General features: G+C 43.6%; 1 protein-coding gene across 1 annotated transcript in view; it reads right to left on the bottom strand.

The window, feature by feature from the left end:
* The window catches only part of SLC22A16 (solute carrier family 22 member 16), a 55508-nt gene extending 33341 nt beyond the window's left edge, over positions 1-22167 (bottom strand). The window contains exon 1 of the mRNA XM_018560275.1: positions 21980-22167. Coding sequence (XP_018415777.1) covers positions 21980-22017 — 38 coding nt within the window. The 5' untranslated portion in view covers positions 22018-22167. The remainder of the gene's footprint in view (positions 1-21979) is intronic.
* Positions 22168-22496: the final 329 nt, after the last annotated feature.

The following is a 22496-nucleotide window of genomic DNA, read 5'->3' as shown; positions in this document are numbered from 1 at the left end:
TGACTGAGTCGCAGTACGGCCTCACTATTGGGTCGTATCACTGCACCCTGGGGATCGGTTGGACACTTCCCGACGCGAGTCATATCTCTACTGGAGTCTCTGCTGCAAGCACTTCGGTTACCCCTAAATAGGCCGTCCCAGCGTTTCACGCACTGGGACTCCCCCCTTAGGAACTGATCGGACCAATAGATTGGTCCGACTCCCGCCCCCGCGCCCATCCCTTGGGGAAAAACTGCTTCCTCTACTCTCTACTGGTACTACCTCTCTTCCTTCTCCAATCTACTTTCCCCTCCTCCTTCTCATCTTCCCTTTGCTGTCCCACACCCCTTTTCTCGACCCCCCTATTATGATCCCTACCTGCCCTCCCTGCTCGTCTATCCCCCTCCTGCTGGGTCTCCCGCCCCTCAGTCAGCTAGCAGAGTCCTTGAATTGTCGACATGGGCCCGCTTAAGCTGACAACATTTAATGTTAAGGGGCTTAATGTCCCGGAGAAGCAGTCTCGACTACTGGTGGACCTACGGAAATCCAACTCACAGGTGGTCTTTCTCAAGGAAACACATTTTAAGCAGGACAATGTCCCCAGGCTACAAAATAGAGACTTCCCGGTAGCATACCATTGCCCTTCCCCCCTCACTAAAACAAAGGGGTAAGCATTTTGGTGGCCAAGTCGGTAGCGTGGCAATTTCAGGACCAATTGGTGGATCCCGGGGGTAGGTACTTGCTGGTTAAGGGCACACTGGGCCAGCTGCAGGTCACCATGGTCAACGTGTACTTCCCTAACTCTGATCAGCTGGGCTTCCTACGGACCCTGGTGACGAATATAGCACAATTCGGAGAGGGAATGATCCTGCTGGGGTCTGATTTCAATTTCGCCTTGGACCCCGTTCTTGATGTCTCTAGGGGCACCTCCCATCTTTCCTACTCCTACCTCCGGAGTCGCTCCACCTGATAGACCCGTGGCGCCTACTACACCCCCAAAATAGGGACTACACCTTTTACTCCTCTGCCCACCAAGCATATTCTAGGATCGACTATTTCTATATACAACACCGAGATCTCCCCACGGTACTCTCGGCGGATATTGGTGACATTCTCCTTTCCGATCATGCGCCAGTCCATTTGTCCCTCGATCTCTCAGCTCCCACCCCCCCCGAGTTCCTTCTGGAGGCTAAATGAGTCCCTTCTACAGGACCGCTTGATCAGAGATGACCTCGAGTGAGAACTGTCAATAAAGGCTCGGTATCGTCCCCTCTGTCCACGTGGGAAGCACATAAATGTGTAATGCGTGGTGTTCTGATTAAGCACGGGGCTCGTAGGAAAAGGGAGGGGGACAGCGGGTAGGGGAACTGTTTAGAGAACTGCGAGAACTGGAGATGCTGCACAAGCAATCACTGGCCATCCTTACCTATCGCTGGCTGGTACGTGTGCGGGAAGAGCGTAACGATCTTTTATTTACAAAAACTAAACAGCGTCTTTTGCGGGGCAAACGTACCCTATACGAGTACTCGAACAAACCCGGCAAGCTACTGGCCAGAGCCCTTAGGGGCTTTTATCCCACGTATTCAATCTTCCACGGGAAGGATGGCACTCCTTTCCAGTGACATAGCGACCGAGTTCAGAACCTACTACGATAACTTGTATAACTTACAGCCCGACCCTCCCAACCCGCCCACGCCCGCCACGGCAATCGAGTCCTTCTTGGGGCGCTCAGGGATGCCGACCCTGTCGGCAGCCGACAGGGCTCAGATGGAACTCCCAGTCATTATAGAGGAACTGATTGCAGCGTCGAAACAGTCCTCCACCGGTAGGGCCCCGGGTCCCGACGGATTTACGTTGGCCTATTATAAGACCTTTATGGCGGATCTTACGACCCCCTTTCTGGCCGCCTATAACACCATCGTAACGGGTGCCCCCATGCCGACGGACGCGCTGAGGTCTCACATAGTGGTCATCCCGAAACCAGACAAGGACCCGACTCAATGTGGCAGTTATCGCCCAATTGCACTTCTGAATGCAGACCTGAAATTGTTTGCCAAAATCATAACCAATAGGCTACTCCCATATGTACCTAAGCTAATACATTTTGACCAGGAGGGGTTCATACCAGGGAGGGAGGCCAGAGACAACACTTCCAGAGTCCTCAACGCCATCCAACATGCTCAATCTCACGCTACGCCTATGATAAGGCCTTTGACAGGGTAGACTGGGGGTTCTTACGATCCACTCTACGCCACGTCGGGTTGGGCCCTAATATGATGTCCTGGATACTAGCGCTATATTCTACCCCCACGGCTGCAGTGCGGGTTAACGAGGCTCGCTCATCATACTTCCCTTTATCTAACGGAACCCAGCAGGGGTGCCCTTTGTCCCCCGTAATCTTTGCCCTCACTCTTGAACCCCTCTTATGCACAGTGCGGGCCTCTCCAAACTTCCCTGGACTGCCAACACCATCTGGAGCCCACAAGCTTGCCGTCTATGCGGAAGATCTCATCTTCTTTGTCACCTCCCCTGAAACTTCCTTGCCTCACTTGCTGGACATCCTCTCCTCATATGGCTCCCTCTCCAATTTTAAGATCAACTTCTCGAAGTCATCGGCGCTTAATATCTCCCTGCCTCCCGCCTCGATCCCACACCTCCGACGATCCCTCCCTTTTCGCTGGGAGGATGACAGCATTAAGTATTTAGGGACCCATATTACCCCTGATCTATCAGCCCTTTATAAAGCCAACTTCGTCCCATTTTTCCACAGGCTCAAGCAGGACCTTCGTCTTTGGAGAACCCTTTCATTGTTATGGTTCGGCAGATGTAACTCCCTAAAGATGACGGTCCTGCCCAGATTGCTATACCTTCTTCAGGCCATCCCAGTTAGACTGCCACCTCTTTTTTTCCGTCAACTATCTGCAGAATGTGTGTCCTTTATTTGGGGGGATGGCTCTCCCTGAATAAGTAGGCGTATCCTATCCCTCCCCAAGTCAATGGGGGGCGTGGGCCTCCCTGACTTTCAATCCTACTACAAGGCCACCCAATTGAATAGACTTCTGGACTGGTGTGTCCATAGAGAAACAAAACAATGGGTGGATATGGAAAAAGGGGTTTATCGGTTCCCCATTGAGGGATTACCGTGGCTAGCCTCCCCCTTGCCCCCTGAGATCAAACAACATCCCATCCTTCACAACACTATCCTGGTGGCAAGGAGAGTACTGAGGAATACCAACCTATCTCATCTCACCCCGGTCCTAGGTGACCCCGATTTCCACCCTACAGACCGTGCACGACCTTTGAACACATGTGCAGGGGAAGTTCATCATCCAGACATGCTGTCTCTACCATCTACGTGCTACTGACTCCCCCCCCACAGGGCTATGTCCCCCCTTTCCTGGCTAAATGGGAAGCCGACCTGAATGTGGAACTCATCCCCCAGCAAAGGGCGAACGTGCTAGCTATTGCACACAAATCCTCGATGGCAAACAACTATCAGGAAGCTGGTTACAAACTTCTCACTCGCTGGTACAGAGTGCCCACCGTTTTGAATAAGTTTGACGCCTCCATCTCCCCTATGTGCTGGAGATGTTCTGCCTCTCCGGGAACTCTCCTGCACATCTTTTGGTCCTGCACAAAGTTGCGCAGCTTTTGGAACACAGCGGCCGAGGTGGTGCGCTCCCTGACCATGGTTGACCTGCACGACAACCCGGCCGCCTGCCTATTGCACATGCCCAAAAGCTCTCTGGCCAGATACAAATCCTCCCTCACGGTGCATCTTGTGAACGCAGCGCGGGCCTGTATCCCACTGCTTTGGAAGTCTCCTCAACCTCCCTCTATACAGCTTTGGTATTCCAGGGTGAACGACACCTATAAGATGGAAGACCTGACTGCCTCCCTGAAAAACACTGAGGAGCGGTTTAACTCTACTTGGAGACCGTGGGTCTACTTCAGAGATACAGATGGCTACCTCCGACACATGACCCAATGAAATATGCCCAGACTGACTCACTTTGCTGGGGACGGTTGGCATGGGAGACCCGGTACGGGGGTCTTAGCCCCTCCCTCCCAGACCCCATCTCTCCCTCCCAGACCCCATCCCTCTCTTTCTTTTCCTGCTCCTGCTCTCTCTCCCCATCCCGGCTCACTCTGCTCTGTTCTTCGCTGCTTTCCCTTTTTCATAACCTGTTCATATACCCCAGCAGTTGTGCACATGGAGGGCAGGAAGGTCACAGAGCAGCCCTTAACAATGTGGCGGTGGATGTTACATGTAGAGACATACCGGTACTATCGTTAATGTTGACATTGCTTAGCTGCCCTAAGATGCTTAAGGTACATGGCTCCCCCTAGAGTTATTCACCAAGTATTTACCTCATCATGCGATGGAGCTCTGATATTGATGCGGAACTAGTTATATGCCTGTAGGATTGTTGTTAATTTTCGTGGCTATTTACGTTGACAGTTGGAAGATTTCTGTAAGACTGATTGTTCAGACTTTACTTATAGTGTACTGTATTTCTACTGTATTGCCTGACGTCTTCAATAAAAGCTTTTGAATTAAAAAAAATCACATCAGCATACAGCTCTGATATGAAATTATCTTACATTCATTAGCTAAAAAAAACATTTTTTTTATTATACTTACAATTTCTTTTGTTTCTACTTCCTGGAACACTTTGGCACAAATTATGAAATCGTGCCCAAGCATTGCATCCTGAGAAGGTTAAATCAGCAGAGCATTGCTGCAAAATCTCATCTGTAATCTCCTGAGATCTCAGGGAAAGGCATTTTCCTCCCCAGGGATCATAGGCATGGTCACATGTCCTAGTCACATGTGCCATAGTTCCAGGAAGTAAAGGGAGATTTATTAATCTGCCCTTAGTAAAAATGGCCAGTGAGAGAAGACTGGAGAGGAAAAGAGAAATAAGGTATGCAAAAAAATACAAATCCTGCAATGATCTTGCAGTCGTGTAAGCATTTCACTGCATATCATACTTGTACGATTATGTACGTGACAAATAAATAAATCTATCTATCTATCTAAGTATGTGTTTGTAGATAGCCATTACTAGGCATTACTAAAGGTGTGTTTGATGTTATTTTAAAGATATGAGTAAAGTTCCTCTTTAAGTGTAAAAAAAAAGTTAAAACAATGAAAGTCACATATAAAAATTAATTCAAAATCCACTGCCCCCACCTACACTCACATACAAACGCAAACAGGCATCAGGTGCGCTTACGTGCGTAATCAATTGCATCACACATATTAATTATCACCTTGAAAGTCGGAGTGAGAGCAATTTCCTCTAATTGCTGTTAAAGGGGTTCTAAACCCTCCGGTTTTTTTTTGCCTTTTTGCTAGCAAGCAGTAGATATAGGCAAGAAATTTGATAAACCCCCCCCCACACTTTAACTAGGTATAAACTTACCTCGTTATCGCCGCGCACTCCCGCGCCGAGAATCAGGAACTGCTCGTACGGCCGCAAAGGATCTTGGGGCGGGCGCATGCGCAGTTCAGATTTTCGGCCAGGAGACAAGCAGAGACGCAATGTAAGTCTATGGACGCGTGCGCCCGCATGCAGACAACGCTGGATCGGAAATGCCTGCAAGCAGAGAGGAGTCAGCGCTGGATCGGAGAGCTGCCGCACTGCTGGAGGGACAGATGAAAACATCAGGAAAGAAGAAGAAGATCGGAATAAGAGACATCATTTAAAGTAAATGCTAACATTAACATGGTGGAGGGAAAACTTTTTTTGACTTTAATATCACTTTAAGTGTAAATTGATGAGCGGTAAAGGCTTTTAAAGCATCACCTATGGGCAGTTTTGGGTACTGTATTTTTTTTTGCCATTTCACAGGCTCACGCAATGTATGGCTTGACATGTTTGGTATCTATTTACCCATCCTTTATACTTTACCAAAAACACCAAAAAATGGGTATTATATTTGTGTGCACTAAAATTCATTTTCGTGTATTTTATCATAAAAATACTGGTTTGATAAACATTTGTGCACATATTGTACAGCATATTGTACAACATAAAAAAATTGCAACTAGCATTCTGCTTTCAGAAAATATATCATTGAGGGGTTGCAAGCTGCTCTCTAGCCAAAAATTCAGATTTTATCATGTATGTGCAAAAATGTACAGGTTTATTCAAAAAAGGGTTTGGAGAAGCCCTGCAAGAAATTGCTACAGACAGGAAGGGGTTAAAATGCATTAAAAAGCAAATGTGATTTTTGCCCTCCCACTTCAGTGCTTTATGCTGTCAATGGTAATCATTATACATACTTTTACCACTGAGAATGAGTACGGGGGTCTGACCAGGTCAGCTAGATGCACTGGGTAATGTGGTGGAACTCTGGTACCTATTGGACTGCACAGTTATATTTAAACATACTACATAACTACTATAACAGGAAAATAGGGGTAATGCTATAACATTGCCTAACTGATTGCTTATTATCTAACTTCAGTTAGACTTTAACCCTTGAGTCCATTTAAAATTACAGGTTTCTCTGTAAGATGTAAATGGTTGACATATAAAACGGAGAAGAAGAAAAAGATAGCAACTTTCTAATTTCATGAACAAGATGGATTGGACGGTTTTAGTTAAACAAGTCTAACCAGAGGCATGTATATACAGTATATGTAAGCACAATTTCACTTTAATTAAGGCTGGCTATTGGCTAGCCTGAATTTGTTGGAGGAGGCTGGCCTTTAAATATTCCCTCAGACTTCTCACTCACCTGTCAGCTCGTCTTCTGGTCAGTTCATCTTCCGGTATTCATTACGGTACCCACGTGTCTCCGGTACTTTCTAGAGGACTTCCATAGGGTTGTAGGGGTAAGTTGAGGTTTTCACATCTCCGGAGGGGACGGGCCCCCACCACCCCCCTACGTCGCTGCCCCCTGTCATGTACATGTCAATCCTTAATTTCCTAGTCTTTTGTTCTTACGATGCTGGGTATACACGTATATACAAAGCCCTGCCTAGCCATGGCATGCTACGCCTACATCAACGTGATCCTCCTCTCTTCCACTGATTGGTCGATGTCCGGAGTTTCAGGAGAGCGCGCTCATTGGTTGCAATCGGTCACAGCAAGCTGTATAGAGGCTATGTTTGATTGCCTTATTTTTGTATCTTTATATTCAGTATGACACCGGAGGTGTCAAGGTGATGCGCGGTACGGAAAAGTAGTGTTGGAATCATACTATAGGTACTACTCTGCCGGTGGGTGGGTGTTGTTATCACCTGTAAGTGTGTCGCCTATGTTGGGTAGCAACATGTTATAGGGGACTGGATTGATACAGCTGACCTCCGCTATGGGTGGCATTTTGTTGTCAGGTTCCCTCTAACTCCTGTGCTGAGTTGTTTCAACATCATTATAATGTGAGAGGTAGAGGTATTGTCCTGTCTGAGGAGCTTATGTGATGCAGACCATGTATATGTGGGGGGAAAAAGAAAAGAGTTGTACTAAATGATTAGCTGTTGTTTTGTTCTATGCTTGTGTCAGACCCCTGTTAATTGGTGTCAAGTACCATTATGGAGGCTCAGCCATTGCTGTGGATAGGCCACTCGGAACTGAAGGTGGGTAGCAGTAGTTGCTCTCTCTCCTTTCTATCTATTCATACAGTATACAATCTCTGTTACATTCGGACATTTAGGTATGTTTATTCACACATTGATAGGACATGACGGTTCTCGTTGCATTACATTAATGGTCCTTCACGGCTAAAAGAGACCATACGGGCTGAGGAGTAATTTTTTAATTACTTGTAGCGGCTACAAGGCTCTTACCTGTATACCCATACTACACTCGGTCTATTCTTCCACAAAAATCATTCATACTTTTACCTGCCACATCAGCAGGTTCATTTAGCCCTGAATTCTCATTATTCATTAGCCTGTCACGTCTCAGATTAAGCTTGGGCTTGCTTACTTTCACATATTTCGGTGGAAACGGCAAACATTTGGCACATTAATTTCCTCATTCAATTACATCTAATTTTATCTGTTTTCTGTAGTAACACTTTTCGCAAGATAGGCACATTGGGTGTTTCACTAACTTACTAAGTAAATTTTGTTTAATTCTGTCAGTTGGTTTCATCTCTCTCATGTCACAGGCACCTGACATCGAGGATTTTGCATCCATCGCCCTGCCCCCAACCAAAGGGTCAAAAAATGGCAGTGCTCCATTCCTCAAAACGTGGACAGTGCCGAAATTAACAGCAGAACTTCAATGTAGAGGAATTCCGTTTCCCGGCTACAGCCAGGAAGGCCGCATTGTTTAAATTACTGTTCCCTAGCTACTCACAAGCTAGACCATCCACAAGCGCTGAACATGCCTCACTTCAAACATATCTCATTCAGATACACTCAGCTCTAAATAATTGGACAACATCAATTCAGGACTTAGGATGGAGGTAGTGGAAAATCGCCCTAACACCCCTGAGGTAGCCCGACCGCAGCAACTCCCGCTGTTCCTGTTATATTATTGCCAGCATCAGTCCCCGCTCAGGGAGCAGTGGTCCCCTCGGTGGCACAATTTTATTTTGTTTCCCCTAATATTAAGAAAGACATCCTGGAGGGGAAGGATGTCAGCTTGGCCTCGCTATTAATTGCTGTCCATGATGTGGCTGAGAACAAAGCATATGCACGTGGGGATGGGTCAGTGTTATTTAAATCAAGGATCCCAGGCTCAATCGCAAGCTGTCCTTGGCTGAGTTTGTGCTGGCCTTTAGTCTATTCATCTGTTCCACCAGTCCACATAGGAGGGAGGAATTGGCCACTTACCTATACAGGGTGGTGGACCTGTGTAACACTCACCTTCAGACGACCGCGGGTTGGACAGACTCTCACCCGCAGCCCCGAGCTCAGTGGCTCCTGTCTCCAGCTCTCCCTGCCGCCGGGTAATGCGCACGTGTGCACTGTGTATCTTCTTAAAGGTACAGTACACAGCAATTAAGGAACTACCCCGCCCCTGGAGACGACCGCACCCAGACGTCAGCAGGTATAAATGCTAGTCGCACATGTCATTCTGTGCTTGTTTATTGCAGTTTGCCTCATAGTGCCTGAGCTAATCAGTTATCATAGTGTGTTTCTTGTGTGCCGAACCTTGCTACTTCCAGACCATGAACCTTGCTGCCAGTCCCTGACCCCTGCTACCCTCACGGACTACGACTTTGGATTTCGAATTGGCTACGACGAACCGGACCGCTCCTGTGCTGGTCACCACCACCAATTAGAGTTGTGCGCCGTCAAAAAATTTGTTCCGTTTCGTTCCGTTTCGTAATATCTAACCAAAACGAAATACAAATTCCGTTAACGGATTCCGTATCCGAATTTCGTATTTCAGACTTTTAAAAAAATTACCATCAACTCCAATGTAAATGTACTTTGCTTTTTACCTTCAATATAACGAATGTTCGTAACGGAACGAAAATACGTCAACGGAATTTCGTATTTCCTGCCTGTATTTGTAATGCAACTCTCAGCAGCAGAAGAGAACCTCTGATTGGTCAACCAAAACGAAATACGAATTCCGTTAACGGATTCCGTATCCGAATTTCGTATTTCGGACTTAAAAAAAATACCATCAACTCCAATATAAATGTACTTTGCTTTTTAACTTCAATATATAACGAATGTTCGTAACGGAGCGAAAATACGTCAACTGAATTTCGTATTTCCTGCCTGCGTATTGTAATGCAACTCTCAGCAGCAGAAGAGAACCTCTGATTGGTCAACCAAAACGAAATACGAATTCCGTTAACGGATTCCGTATCCGAATTTCGTATTTCGGACTTAAAAAAAATACCATCAACTCCAATATAAATGTACTTTGCTTTTTAACTTCAATATATAACGAATGTTCGTAACGGAACGAAAATACGTCAATGGAATTTCGTATTTCCTGCCTGTGTATTGTAATGCAACCCTCAGCAGCAGCGGATCCGTATTTCGGATTAAAAAAAAAAATCTTGTCATGTTGTTCAACCTTATTACAGGGGTAATATTAGTTCCTGTTTCAAAGAAATTCAGATCCGAAATTCATTAACGGAATTTCGTATTTTGGATATACTGTAAATTCGGAAACTGCAATTCGGATTTCGTATGCTTACGAATCTACGAATTTCAGGAAAATTTGTACGAATTTCGATTCGTAACAAAACGAATCGCACATGTCTACACCACATGAGAGAACGTGCATTACCCGGGTCTGCTTGTGTGGAGGTACCAATTGTATTGGCAAGTCCCCTGCATCTGGGCCCCTATGGACTACTTCCTGATAACCTGGCACAAAAGTACGGGGGGCAGCTTTCTATGACTATCATAGGTAATTTTCCGCCAAAGCTGCAGCCATATGGGCTCAGTTTCAGGTAGTTACAAATTGGGGCAATAGTGACATGGAGCTTGTCTGCAGGCATTTTACCAGCCTGAAGTCCCCGGGAAGTGCAACCTGTCAGTCTCCTGCACATACTACCACTTGGTGCCTGTTAGCTGAACTCTCTGCCATCCCTAGTTCATTGAAAGGCTCTACTACTGTGGGGACCCCTCACCAGGCTACACAATATGACAAGTTAGGCAGACCCATACATTTTCCAGGTAAGGCACAAATATGCAATAATTATAATTACACGTCATGTAATTACAGCCAGTGCAGGCTATTACATATTTGTGCCAGCTGTTACCGGGCCTATCCTAAGACAACATGTCCGGTGAAACCCACAGCATGACTAAGCCAAGTAAACGTCTCGCAGCTGGACACCTACTTGCAAAGTCACCCGGTCCCGGCATTTGGGCAATTTTTGGTGGAAGGTTTAAAACAAGGTTTCCACATTGGGTTTATTACCTTGCCACAGCAAACACATGAATGCCAAAATCTGCAGTCTGCGGTAAACAGTGGCGACTCTAGTAACAATATATAGGGGGGGCAAATAAGATACCACAGTCAAATCTGGGGGGGCACTAATCATTTTCATTGCAGGGCGCCGAGAGCTGATTTAATTGCGGATGGCATCTGCGCCCTGCGGTTCCGACATGTAGTCCAACGCCACCCAAAATCCTGAATACCACAACCGTTTATTTTTTTAAAACTTTTTTTGTATTTTTTTATTAAACTTAATTTTTTAACATTTTTACCTTTGATTAATTTAACTTAATTTTTTTATTATTTCACTTTTTTTACATTTTTATATATTTCACTTTATTTTTTTACATTTTTTTAACATATTTTTTACTTCTTATTAATTTAACTTCATTTTTTTAACTTTTTTTAATCTTAGTTTATTTTATTTTTTTTAACTTTTCTTTTTTTTACTTCATTGCTGAATATTTCAAATTGCAATAGCCAATAACAGGCTGGCTACTGCACCCACCCACTGCCTGCTGTCAATCAGCAGAGGAGGGACCTGAAGTTTTCTATCAGGTCCACCTCTGTTGATTGACAGCTGACAGTGGGTGGGTGCAATAGCCAGCCTGTTATTGGCTACTGCACTTTAAAATAGCCAATAGCAGGCTGGCTATTGCGGTCAGCTGCTGGAATGAAGACGATCACAGACGCCGCGGAGAGGTGAGTAGACTGCAGGGGGGGGAGCTCACAGACTGTCGGAGGGTTCTCCTTACAGGCTGTAATCGACAATCTTTCCCCACTGACACAGATCGCTACAGCCTGTAGGGAGAAACTGCTGACAGTCTGTGAGGCTGCAGCGGGGAGACCCCCTGTCCCAGCAGATAACTGTGTGATAACCGTCCCGGGCACAGTTATCTGCTGGGACAGGGATTCCATTTCACTTGCTTTGCGCTAGCGCCGGGACTGCTGCCACTGTTAGCGGGGGGCACACGGGGGGGCAAGCGATAAACTAGGGGCGGGCAATTGCCCCCTGTAGCGACGCCACTGGCGGTAAAGTATGTGCATATTGTCGAGGAGTTGTTGAATATAGAGTTGAGGAAGGGTTTTGTGTGATTGGACCTTTTGTATCTCCTCCTTCCGACATGTAGTCCAACGCCACCCAAAATCCTGAATACCACAACCGTTTATTTTTTTAAAACTTTTTTTGTATTTTTTTATTAAACTTAATTTTTTAACATTTTTACCTTTGATTAATTTAACTTAATTTTTTTATTATTTCACTTTTTTTACATTTTTATATATTTCACTTTATTTTTTTACATTTTTTTAACATATTTTTTACTTCTTATTAATTTAACTTCATTTTTTTAACTTTTTTTAATCTTAGTTTATTTTATTTTTTTTAACTTTTCTTTTTTTTACTTCATTGCTGAATATTTCAAATTGCAATAGCCAATAACAGGCTGGCTACTGCACCCACCCACTGCCTGCTGTCAATCAGCAGAGGAGGGACCTGAAGTTTTCTATCAGGTCCACCTCTGTTGATTGACAGCTGACAGTGGGTGGGTGCAATAGCCAGCCTGTTATTGGCTACTGCACTTTAAAATAGCCAATAGCAGGCTGGCTATTGCGGTCAGCTGCTGGAATGAAGACGATCACAGACGCCGCGGAGAGGTGAGTAGACTGCAGGGGGGGGAGCTCACAGACTGTCGGAGGGTTCTCCTTACAGGCTGTAATCGACAATCTTTCCCCACTGACACAGATCGCTACAGCCTGTAGGGAGAAACTGCTGACAGTCTGTGAGGCTGCAGCGGGGAGACCCCCTGTCCCAGCAGATAACTGTGTGATAACCGTCCCGGGCACAGTTATCTGCTGGGACAGGGATTCCATTTCACTTGCTTTGCGCTAGCGCCGGGACTGCTGCCACTGTTAGCGGGGGGCACACGGGGGGGCAAGCGATAAACTAGGGGCGGGCAATTGCCCCCTGTAGCGACGCCACTGGCGGTAAAGTATGTGCATATTGTCGAGGAGTTGTTGAATATAGAGTTGAGGAAGGGTTTTGTGTGATTGGACCTTTTGTATCTCCTCCTTTTCTTGAAAGAAGGGTCAGTCCAATTGGGGCGGTACAAGGTAAATATTCGAATCATTTCGGTTAATTTACGATTTGTCCGCCCCTCATTCCTCACACGTTCCAAGTCTGAACTAATTGATTCCTTTAGAATAATTTTCGCTAAAATACGCTTCAGTGGATCAGGTCATTCAGTTTATCCTTCAATCGGGTAAGGGTTCTTGTTTGTCTAAAGCGGATATTTTGGATGCATCCAAATTACTTCCAATCAGGCAAGCTTGATGACAGTGGCATTACATTAAATGGCAGAGGTTATACTACTTTGCACCTAAATTAACCTTTGGTTCCAAAAGTAGTCCCTGGTTGTTCAATACCTTGACGCAAGCTCTAGAATGGATTCTGTCAGAGTCACAGGGTGGCCAGAAGGTCATTCATTATCTGGATGATTTCTTGCTGAGCCCTGTACAGGCCCTTAGGGACTTACAGATGTTATTGCAGGTTTTTGAGGAGTTGAATAGCCCAATAGCCACTCATACGGTAGAGGGGCCTGCACAGGTGATAACGTTTTTAGGGATTACCTTGGATACGCATTAATTATAATTGTATAAATGTAATTACAAGCTAGTTTCCCCAAGAGAAACTGGATAGGATCAAACTCGCCATTCATGCTTTAGTAGTTTCTCAAGTTTGCACTAAGAAAGAATTACAGTCCCTGCTTGGCATGTTCAATTTTGCAATGAGAATTATCTGACAGGGTAGGTAGGTCTTTTGTCTCCAGGGTACTAGCCCTATATCAGGAGGCCACAGAATCAGATTTGTCAGTCCATTTGGATACAAATGCTTGGGCTGATTTCTTTATGTGGTATCAGTTTTAAAAACGTTGGAATAGGATATCCATGTTTGTGCCACAGTCCACAATGTCCTCCCCCCATGTGTTTTCAGATGCTGCAACATCTGTGGGTTTTCCAGCTATTTTTGGCACTCACTGGATTGGTTAGTCCCTGGCCAGCAGACGTACTACAGACACCTAAGTTTGCGCAGACATATGCACTTTTTGAGACATACCCCATAGTAGCAGCTGCGGTGGTCATGGGGCATTTTTGGTCAAGGGATACAGTGGTCTTCCATACTGATAATCTAGCCACTGCTGAAATTATTAATAAAGGTCGGTCCAGGTCATTAGCCATCTTGTCTTTCATTTGTAAACTAACATGGATAGCGTTACAGCATGGTTTCCATTTTCATTGTGTGTATATAGAAGGGTTGAGCAATGTATCCCCGATGCACTGTCACATCTTGATTTCACTTTTTTCTTTTCACAGAATCCAGAAGCAGACCTGGTGGGCACATCAGTGCCGGACTACCATCTGCTAGTGATGGATTTAATTCATTAGTGGTTACAGCAGCATCACTCATTAATAGGTTTCTATCCAAAAATACCTTGTCGGCATATCACAAGGCCTGGAATGTTTTCTCTAGATTCCAGATAAAATACCCAAGGATAGACATCGGTTATATGAAATATATGTTAGCTTTCATTTCCTATTGCCAGACGGAATTGTCATTGTCATATAACACCATTAAATTATACCTGGCAGGGGTGCAGCATTTCCTATGTCTCCAAGATCCCTATAGATAATTTTCATCATTTTCTGTAAGTTATCTGATGTACTTTCCCTTTCCCCATTTGGCATGATTATTAGTCTGGTGCTCAAAGCTGCAATCTATCTTTTATGGGGTTTTTTTAAGACCGAGGGAAAGTTACACAATCTGATCCATGCGGTCTTGTATTCAGGAGGGAGAATTTGGGTAAATCAGCTAATTATTACTTGTTGCAGTTGCCCTGTAATAAAACCCGGCAAGTGGGCCCCAGGCATGTGGTTAAATTCTTTCAGACAAACAATCCTTGGTGCCTGGTGGCAGTTTTTGATCAGCTTACCCTGGCACTCGCCCATCATTTAAGAGATTGTCCCCTTTCCTGTTACCCCTCTCTCTACCAACCAATTAATTAAGCATATTCACATCCTACTAGCAAACCTTGGCTTGAATCCTGCACAGAATTCAGGCCATTCGTTCCGGATAGGAGCAGCTTCAAGGCAAGACGTCCCAACAAACGTCATTAAGCATTTTGGGCGATGGAATTCCTCCTGCATCACCAAATATATTCTGGTCCCGCAAGTAGAAATGGCTCAAGCGTTTGCAAGATTAATCACTGGAGGTGTATTTGGCAGTATTACATTAAATATGCAGTATTACACATATACCTACAAGTGTGATTTTTCCCCCCTTTTAGGCATATTGTCCAGTGCGACCAAGGCACACCTCAGGTCACGGTTACGTAGGCTATTACACATACTTGGGTCCAGACTCTGACCACAAGTAAGAAATCTGGCTATTGGCTAGCCTGAATTAGTGGGAGGAGGCTGGCCTTTAAATTCTCCCTCGGATTCCACACCCACCCATACATACCCTTTTTTGAAAGTACATATTTTTCTTGAGTATGCCTCCTTATAGGCATATTGTCCAGTGCAACCAAGGCACACCTCAGGTCGCAGTTTTATATATTAGCAACACATGCTAAAAATCAATTTTGTGTGCATCAAATGCCTTTGAAACTCCAAAATTTGGGCTTGTAAATGTATCAATGACATCATCGCTGTTCTGTACATAGAGTTGCAGTGGACCCAGCAGGCACAAGCTGAAGCTAAATATCAGGCTAAAAGCCTCCTAAATTTCTTGTCAGTCTAATAATATTGCAGACTCTCTGTCACGCTTACAGCTTGCCAAGTTTCGGGAGTTGGCTCTGGATTCGGATGTGGAAGAAAACCCTTGGCCAGACTTGCTCTGGGATTTATTTTGGAACTAGTTGAAGAATGCCCCCCATTCACACCTGAGCGTCCTGTCACGTTTCCCGAATCGTGACAACGCTCAGTATGAAGGATCCCACTCTTTTCAGTGGTGCTCGTTCACACCTGAGAGTTGTGTCGCTTGTTGCCCGAAAAAGTTTTTTTTGGGCAGAATTCCGTGTTTTTGGTCCCAAAGACTTAAATGGGAGCACCTGTAAAGAGCACATAGTGTGCATTTTTCTAGCAATTTCACAACTAACAACCATCTCCTCTTCCTAGTAACTAGCTTTCTATTGGCTTAAACAAAAATGCTGAAGCATGAAAATGCCTAAAAGAAACTAGCAAAGCTTGAAAATCGACTGAAAATGCTCAAGTGTGAATGGGAATTTAGAAGCTCAGTTTCTCTTAAAACCTGTCATGAGTATTTAATAGCATGTTCTAAAAAAGGTCATTGCTATTTTGTTGATGATTTACAATACTTTGTTTTTTTGTATCTTTGATGTTGCAACATCAGTTTCATTTTTCCTGTGTACTCAAGTGCCTAGCAGGAGTATCCTTTTCTCTGAAGTGCTTAGGTTCCCAGCTGTCATCATATTTCCAGGTTAAGCAAGGGCTTCAGACGTAGGAGTTTGAATATTGGGCTGTTTGTGTCTCATCTGCTTTGAACCTTCTTGTTCCCCTAGTGATTTTTTTATTATTAAATTTTGCCTTAATAAGTCAAGGCAACTGGACTTCCTGTATTTTTCTTGAAGACGTTTCAAAGGTCATTCGGCCAGCTTTCTCAATTCAGAATGACTTGTATAAAAGTTATCTGGGAATAAATATGGTGAATGTCATTCCAATCCACATAATCTGTTAATCTCAACCAGCATGGGGTCAGAGACTTCATGGAGGTAAGGTGTTGATTGCATGGGAAGGTTGATAACACCTCCTAGCTCCAATTATGCAAATGTAATCAACAGCTTACCTCCAAGCTGGTTGGATGACCAGTGAAACGTCTTCAAGAAAAGTACAGCAAGCCCAGTTGCCTTGACTTATTTTTCACAGATATACCATGACCTGGATGAATGAACCTTCACAGTCATTTTGCCTTGATAGTTTTTTTTTTTTATTTGAGGACTCTAAACAAGTCTTCTGGTTCCTTTATTGGTTTCTTAGTTAACAGATGTTTCAGTTAACTATGATACTTATTAAAGCAAAGACTTTCAATTAGGTTCTTGTATTGTTCTGCATTATTTACCTGGGTCTGCCCAGGTGTGCCCTGTTGCTAAGGCAGTTTGTTACCTCTCAGTTTTTGTTGCATCTTTTCCTATTCATCAGAATCTTTTTTTTACCTTTGACAAGATAACAGTTGAGGGCAGGCGCACACCTAGGCGTTTACACTTTTGTGCGTTTTGTAATATTTTTCATGCAATTTGTTTTTGCACATTTTTGCTTTTATAAACGCACGTTTCTCCCTGCATAGTGATGTCTATGGGACCAAAAGTTCGGGGCATCCACCTGATTTACTTCTCAGGAGCCTGTAGGCAGAGAAATCAGAAACATACTTGCACATTATAGCTAAAGCCTGCCCTCTATGATTCCGTTTTAGTTCCACTTTAAGTACGTTTTCTATTTTATCCCATGACTATAGGTATTTTTTAAGTAAAAATTTGTTATATAAATCTTGTGCCATTCATTTGGATTTTGGTGCAAATAAAAGAGAAGCATCCTGACCTTACTCTAAGAATTTGTCTCTGGATCCTATTTATTTTTAGGTTTTATGGAAGGGAGTTTGGAGCCGCAGGTGGAGGAAAGTCAAAGATGCAATAATGTTTTATCTTCTTTATGGCCACATTGTTATACTGTACTTCAGACAGGGGTGGAGGTGTGACAATGCTCATAGGGTCCAAACATTGGCTCTTGTCATTGAAATAAAGACTTTATGTTTCTCTTTCCCCTTGTGACTGTAACTGTTTTTTGTTTTGCATATCACCACACTGACCTTCAAGGTTTTAATAAAGGGATTTTATAGACTGGATCTTGTCCATCTTTCAGAAATTGGGATGGACATCTTTAATGTGGGCATTCAAATTCTATTACAAAAATTGCAATGTGTGGGGGCCTCTTCAGGCTGTGGCTCTGCCATCTCGGAGATGGGGGATTAATATGTATCATAAAACTGGATGGATGAGGTTTGGTCTTTGACTTTGGGGAGTTAAATACATTATACTGGGCTGCAGGGTTTAAGGAATGTTATGGTTTATTAAAAACATTTTTTATTAAACTTATATATTGTGTATTATTGCAAATCCAGTGTAGCTTCTCATGGCATGAGACTATATCATATAGGGAGAGACCACATGGTTGGTACAGGGTTCCCCGTTTAACTGTTTGTGTTTCTTTTAGAACCCAACAGGCTGCTATTATGCTCAATGACCAGCAAGTGTTGCCTTTGGTTACTTTAATAGCCAGTTACCTGCAGGTGTACATCTACCTTTGGGTTTTTTTTCCCAAAGAAATTCCCTAATTCCAGGATCTAAGCAGGCTTTCTTGCCACGCACACTCACCACACTTACTTTAGTGGCAGCTAATGATGTGTTTAGCTCTCTCAGCGTTGTTGACCTCCCCTCCCTAGCTCCGTACATTAGCTGTTCTGTCACCATTTTATTAAAGTGCCATTTTCCTTTACAATAAAGCTTTATGGGCAAGGTATGGTCTTTGACATCGGTTATTTTAATTGCGTTAAACTGGCTTGAGCTATATAAGCTAGGCTATAGTTTAATAATTGATTTAATGAAGCCCAATTGACCTATCAAATTAGATGGATACATCCCAGATATATAAACACAAAGATGTGCAAAAGTCCTAGGTCAGACTCCAGCTGTACCATGCCGGTGGCTATCTTGCATTGCCTCCTGGGATTTATAATCCCACAAAATCTAGGGTGCCAAGGCTGCCAACCGCTGATTGCTTTTTCAATGCTTTACTAGCTCCAATACAAAAAAAATAGGAAATGCACAATTCAGTTTTTATTTTATGAAGAAATGTGCATTTATTATTTTTTTTTCTTAAAGGTGGAATTTCCTTTTAAAACCTCAGAGACCATTCCTGACTCTATCCCAAACTCAAAAAAAAAAAAAAGGTTTTGGCTGGCACTGGGTTTTAAGTTACTGAACGTTACATAAAATGCACACTTTGAGGTAACCTTACACTCAGGAGAGCTGAATAAGTACATTATAGGGTGAAGTTCTGGGATTACACTGATTACGTAAATGTAGTGATGGGAAAAATGACAGGAATTTGTATGTTTTTCTATCTAGACGAGGATATTTCCTTAATTAATCAACCCAATTTAAGCCCTATCTGCCCTGGACAGATAGATAAATAATTTAGATAGTGTAAAAGATGGATTCTTGTATTGCTGTTTACGCTGATGCTTGTTCACACAGTGAGACCTGATAAGTTGTAATGCATGTAGAACAACAGTGATAGTCAGTTGCAGTTCCTTCCATAGTTATTTGAGAATGGATATTATCTGTCATTGAGTGTCAGTAATGCACCACAGAGGAACTATGTGATTGGAGAGAAACAGTTCTCCTGTTCCTTAAACCATTCTGTTTCTTTCCTGTGTTATTCAGCTGCAATGGACACCAACAATCTGCTTAAAGTGAGTGTAATGTGTGGTAGAAATAGCTGTGGAATACAAAGAGCAGCCACCCATATCTGTGTAAATGGCCAGGGTTCACGAGTCCAGTGAAGCAACCGTGTTTTTGTGCTAGCATTACTGCCAGCTATAGTTTAGTAGCGGCCTGCCTGAAGTCTATGAGGGAAAGTTATCACAACTGGGGTAGACAGCTTCTCTTTTCAGTTTGTTCAGTAAAGCCAGGGATGGGAAAACTATAGTCGATCAATGTTTTTAATAGGTAATGGGGTCATAGTAGATCAATGTTTATAATAGTTAATGGGGTCATAGTCGATCGATGTTTCTAATAGTTAATGGGGTCATAATCGATCGATGTTTCTAATAGCTAATTTGGTCATAGTAGATCAATGTTTCTAATAGTTAATGGGATCATAGTAGATCGATGTTCCTAATAGGTAATGGGGTCATAGAAAATTGATGTTTCTAATAGTTAATGGAGTCATTTTGGTGTCACCCCCCTATAAAAAAAAGTCAGGCGCTCGGTCATGGACTGTACGCCCGACAGTATCAGGAGAGAGGAGGGGACCCGGCGGCATACCCTAGCCCGCCGGGTGATTGTCCCCTCCTCTCTCTGCCGGCGTCCATCACCAAGATGGCCGCCGGCAGGTATCAGAATACTGCCGCGCGTGCGCGATGACGTCAGCACGCACGTGGTGACATCACGCGCATGCGCAGTGACGTCTCGGCGGGGTGACACTCGGTTACCGCTCCGGGTGTCACCCAGCCTCGGGAATCCTACCACTGACAGCTGTGCCCAAAACAGGAAATCTTCCAATGGACACACCTGAGATCTTGTGACTTCCCCTCACTTCATGTTGTGCCACCAGGACATGAAATGAAGAAAAATCTTTGCAGTGGGGACATGGAAAGCAATAAAGACTTTACCTTTCCTGCTTTAGCTTTGGAGTTTCAGTGTCAATTACAGTTGTGGTCTTTCCTTTTTATCATGTTAAGATTGGTCTTTCCTTAAAGATGTTTCTATAAAGAGCAAATTATATATTGCCTATACCATGGCAATTTGATTTAAGCTGATCTGTGGGATAACCAAACGCTGTCTACATATGAAAGCATTCTTACTTGAATCTTGTGTGCTTTGTGCATTTCTACTAGATCTGGGCAGTAATCCAGTGTAAAACATTACCTCTGTGCGAGAGCTTCCTGTAGAAAGACCAATGATTGCTGCTCTTTCTCCTTGTGCAGTGTGACAGGTCTTGTATCCACCCTCCTGTAGTTTCCTGTAGTGGGTGGGGTCTTATGTGTCCCTCCCACAGCTCTGCTCCTTGCACAGGCTATGTACTCCACAATGATGATGTCACTCCAACTTTTACAAGGTACTTTCTGGGGTTGTAAAAGTAATTTGGGGCACACAAAGTGGATTTAAATCCTTTGTGGTCATTGAGGAATATATTTAAATGAAGGTTGTTGAGTGTGGAGTTCCGCTTTAAAGTGTTAAAAATAGGGATTAGTTTGTATCAAAACTATTATTAAGACTTTGCTATGCTGGCAGCTATAGTAAGCTAATATACCTTATGATGATATGCATCTGGTCAGCTGTAAAATGTTAATGAAATTGAAAATGTATTTATAACAGGTATTTATATAGTGCTGTCAATTTATGCAGCGCTTCACATACTGTACAGCAGGGGCGGGCAACTCTGGCCCTCCACCTGTTGTTATACTACAAGTCCCAAGAGGCATTACAAGACTGACAGTTACAGACATGACTCCAAGAGGTATGTAGGAATTTGTAGTTAAAGCTCAGCTGGAGGGCCAAAGTTGCCCACCCCTGCTGTACAGTCACATCAGTCCCTGCCCTTAAGGAGCCTCAGGTTTCTATCTCACATGTCCACATAATGGGGCCATTTTAGACAGGAACCATGTAACCTACCTTTGGAGTGTGGGAGAAAAACATGGTGCTTAGAGGAAATCCACAAAAGGAGAACATGTAAACTCCTTGCATTTCCTGGTCGGGATTTGAACATAAGACCCTAGTGCTGCTACCCACTGCACCACTGTGAAAATGACATTAATGTGCATCTATGGCCTTCTCAAATATCAGGCTAGATATATAGAAGATATACAGTAGGTAAAGAGTAATACATAAAATTAAATTATATATCAGAGAAAATAATTCATGATATATCTGAAGTTGGCGATCAATAGTATGGCATTGTGGACTCATAATACAGGTCCTGAGAAAACGTTACATCTCACAAATACTTTACATCTCACAAATGCAGAGCTTGGATTAACATTATGCAGAGTCAAAGTGGCATGTTTTCAGGTTATTTTCTCACACTGCCTCTCTGTTAACTGACTGCTAATAGTTCTAAATCCCTGAGCTAACAATAGTCCTCTCTTCTCAAATAAACTGGTACTGTGTAGTTACAGCATTGCCTTTGCCTCTCACAGATCATTCTATCATACAGTGAGCGTTACTAAAAAAAACTTTCCTGCTCCAAAACAATCTCCATTTTAAATCTCTGCAGTTTCTTAAAATTTCAGCTCAGATCCCCCGAAAACGTTAAAAGTAAAACTAGCTTACCTTCCAAAGTGGCCCACGTGGTCGAAGAGAGCCTCCATGCCCTGGCTGCAGCAGCAGTGATGTGGCGTACAGCTTGTGAGTTAATTCTGTTTATTCAGTTGGCATGAGGTTTGAGCCAAGTTTTGTAACTAGGTTGATTGGGGGTGATCTCAGTTCGCTGTAGGGGTATAATTCCACTGTAGTAAGCCTTCTCTTCTTGTAATCATACCAACTGAGTAAATTGTAACTAGACTTGTTAATTCAGTTGCAAGTTAGAGATAAATGTGTTATAAGACAAGTTAATGTGCAGCCCTGTGCTGTGATTGTGAGCGGATTCATATGAGAGTTTGCAGATGGACATGTGTGTTTGTTATGAGAGGGTCGTACGGAGACAGGAGCTCCTCCTCCCCTTCCATTAGTTCACTGACTGCACTACAGGCTCATACTAAAAGGAATGGAAAGAATCAACACATTGGAATGATTGTAACTGCCAAGGATCTGTAGTGACCAATAAATGGATTATACACTCAAAAATACA

Source organism: Nanorana parkeri, unplaced genomic scaffold, assembly GCF_000935625.1.
Source record: "Nanorana parkeri isolate BGI_ZX_2015 unplaced genomic scaffold, ASM93562v1 scaffold445, whole genome shotgun sequence".
NCBI lineage: Eukaryota > Metazoa > Chordata > Amphibia > Anura > Dicroglossidae > Nanorana > Nanorana parkeri.
This window is presented reverse-complemented; position numbering and strand designations above follow the sequence as displayed.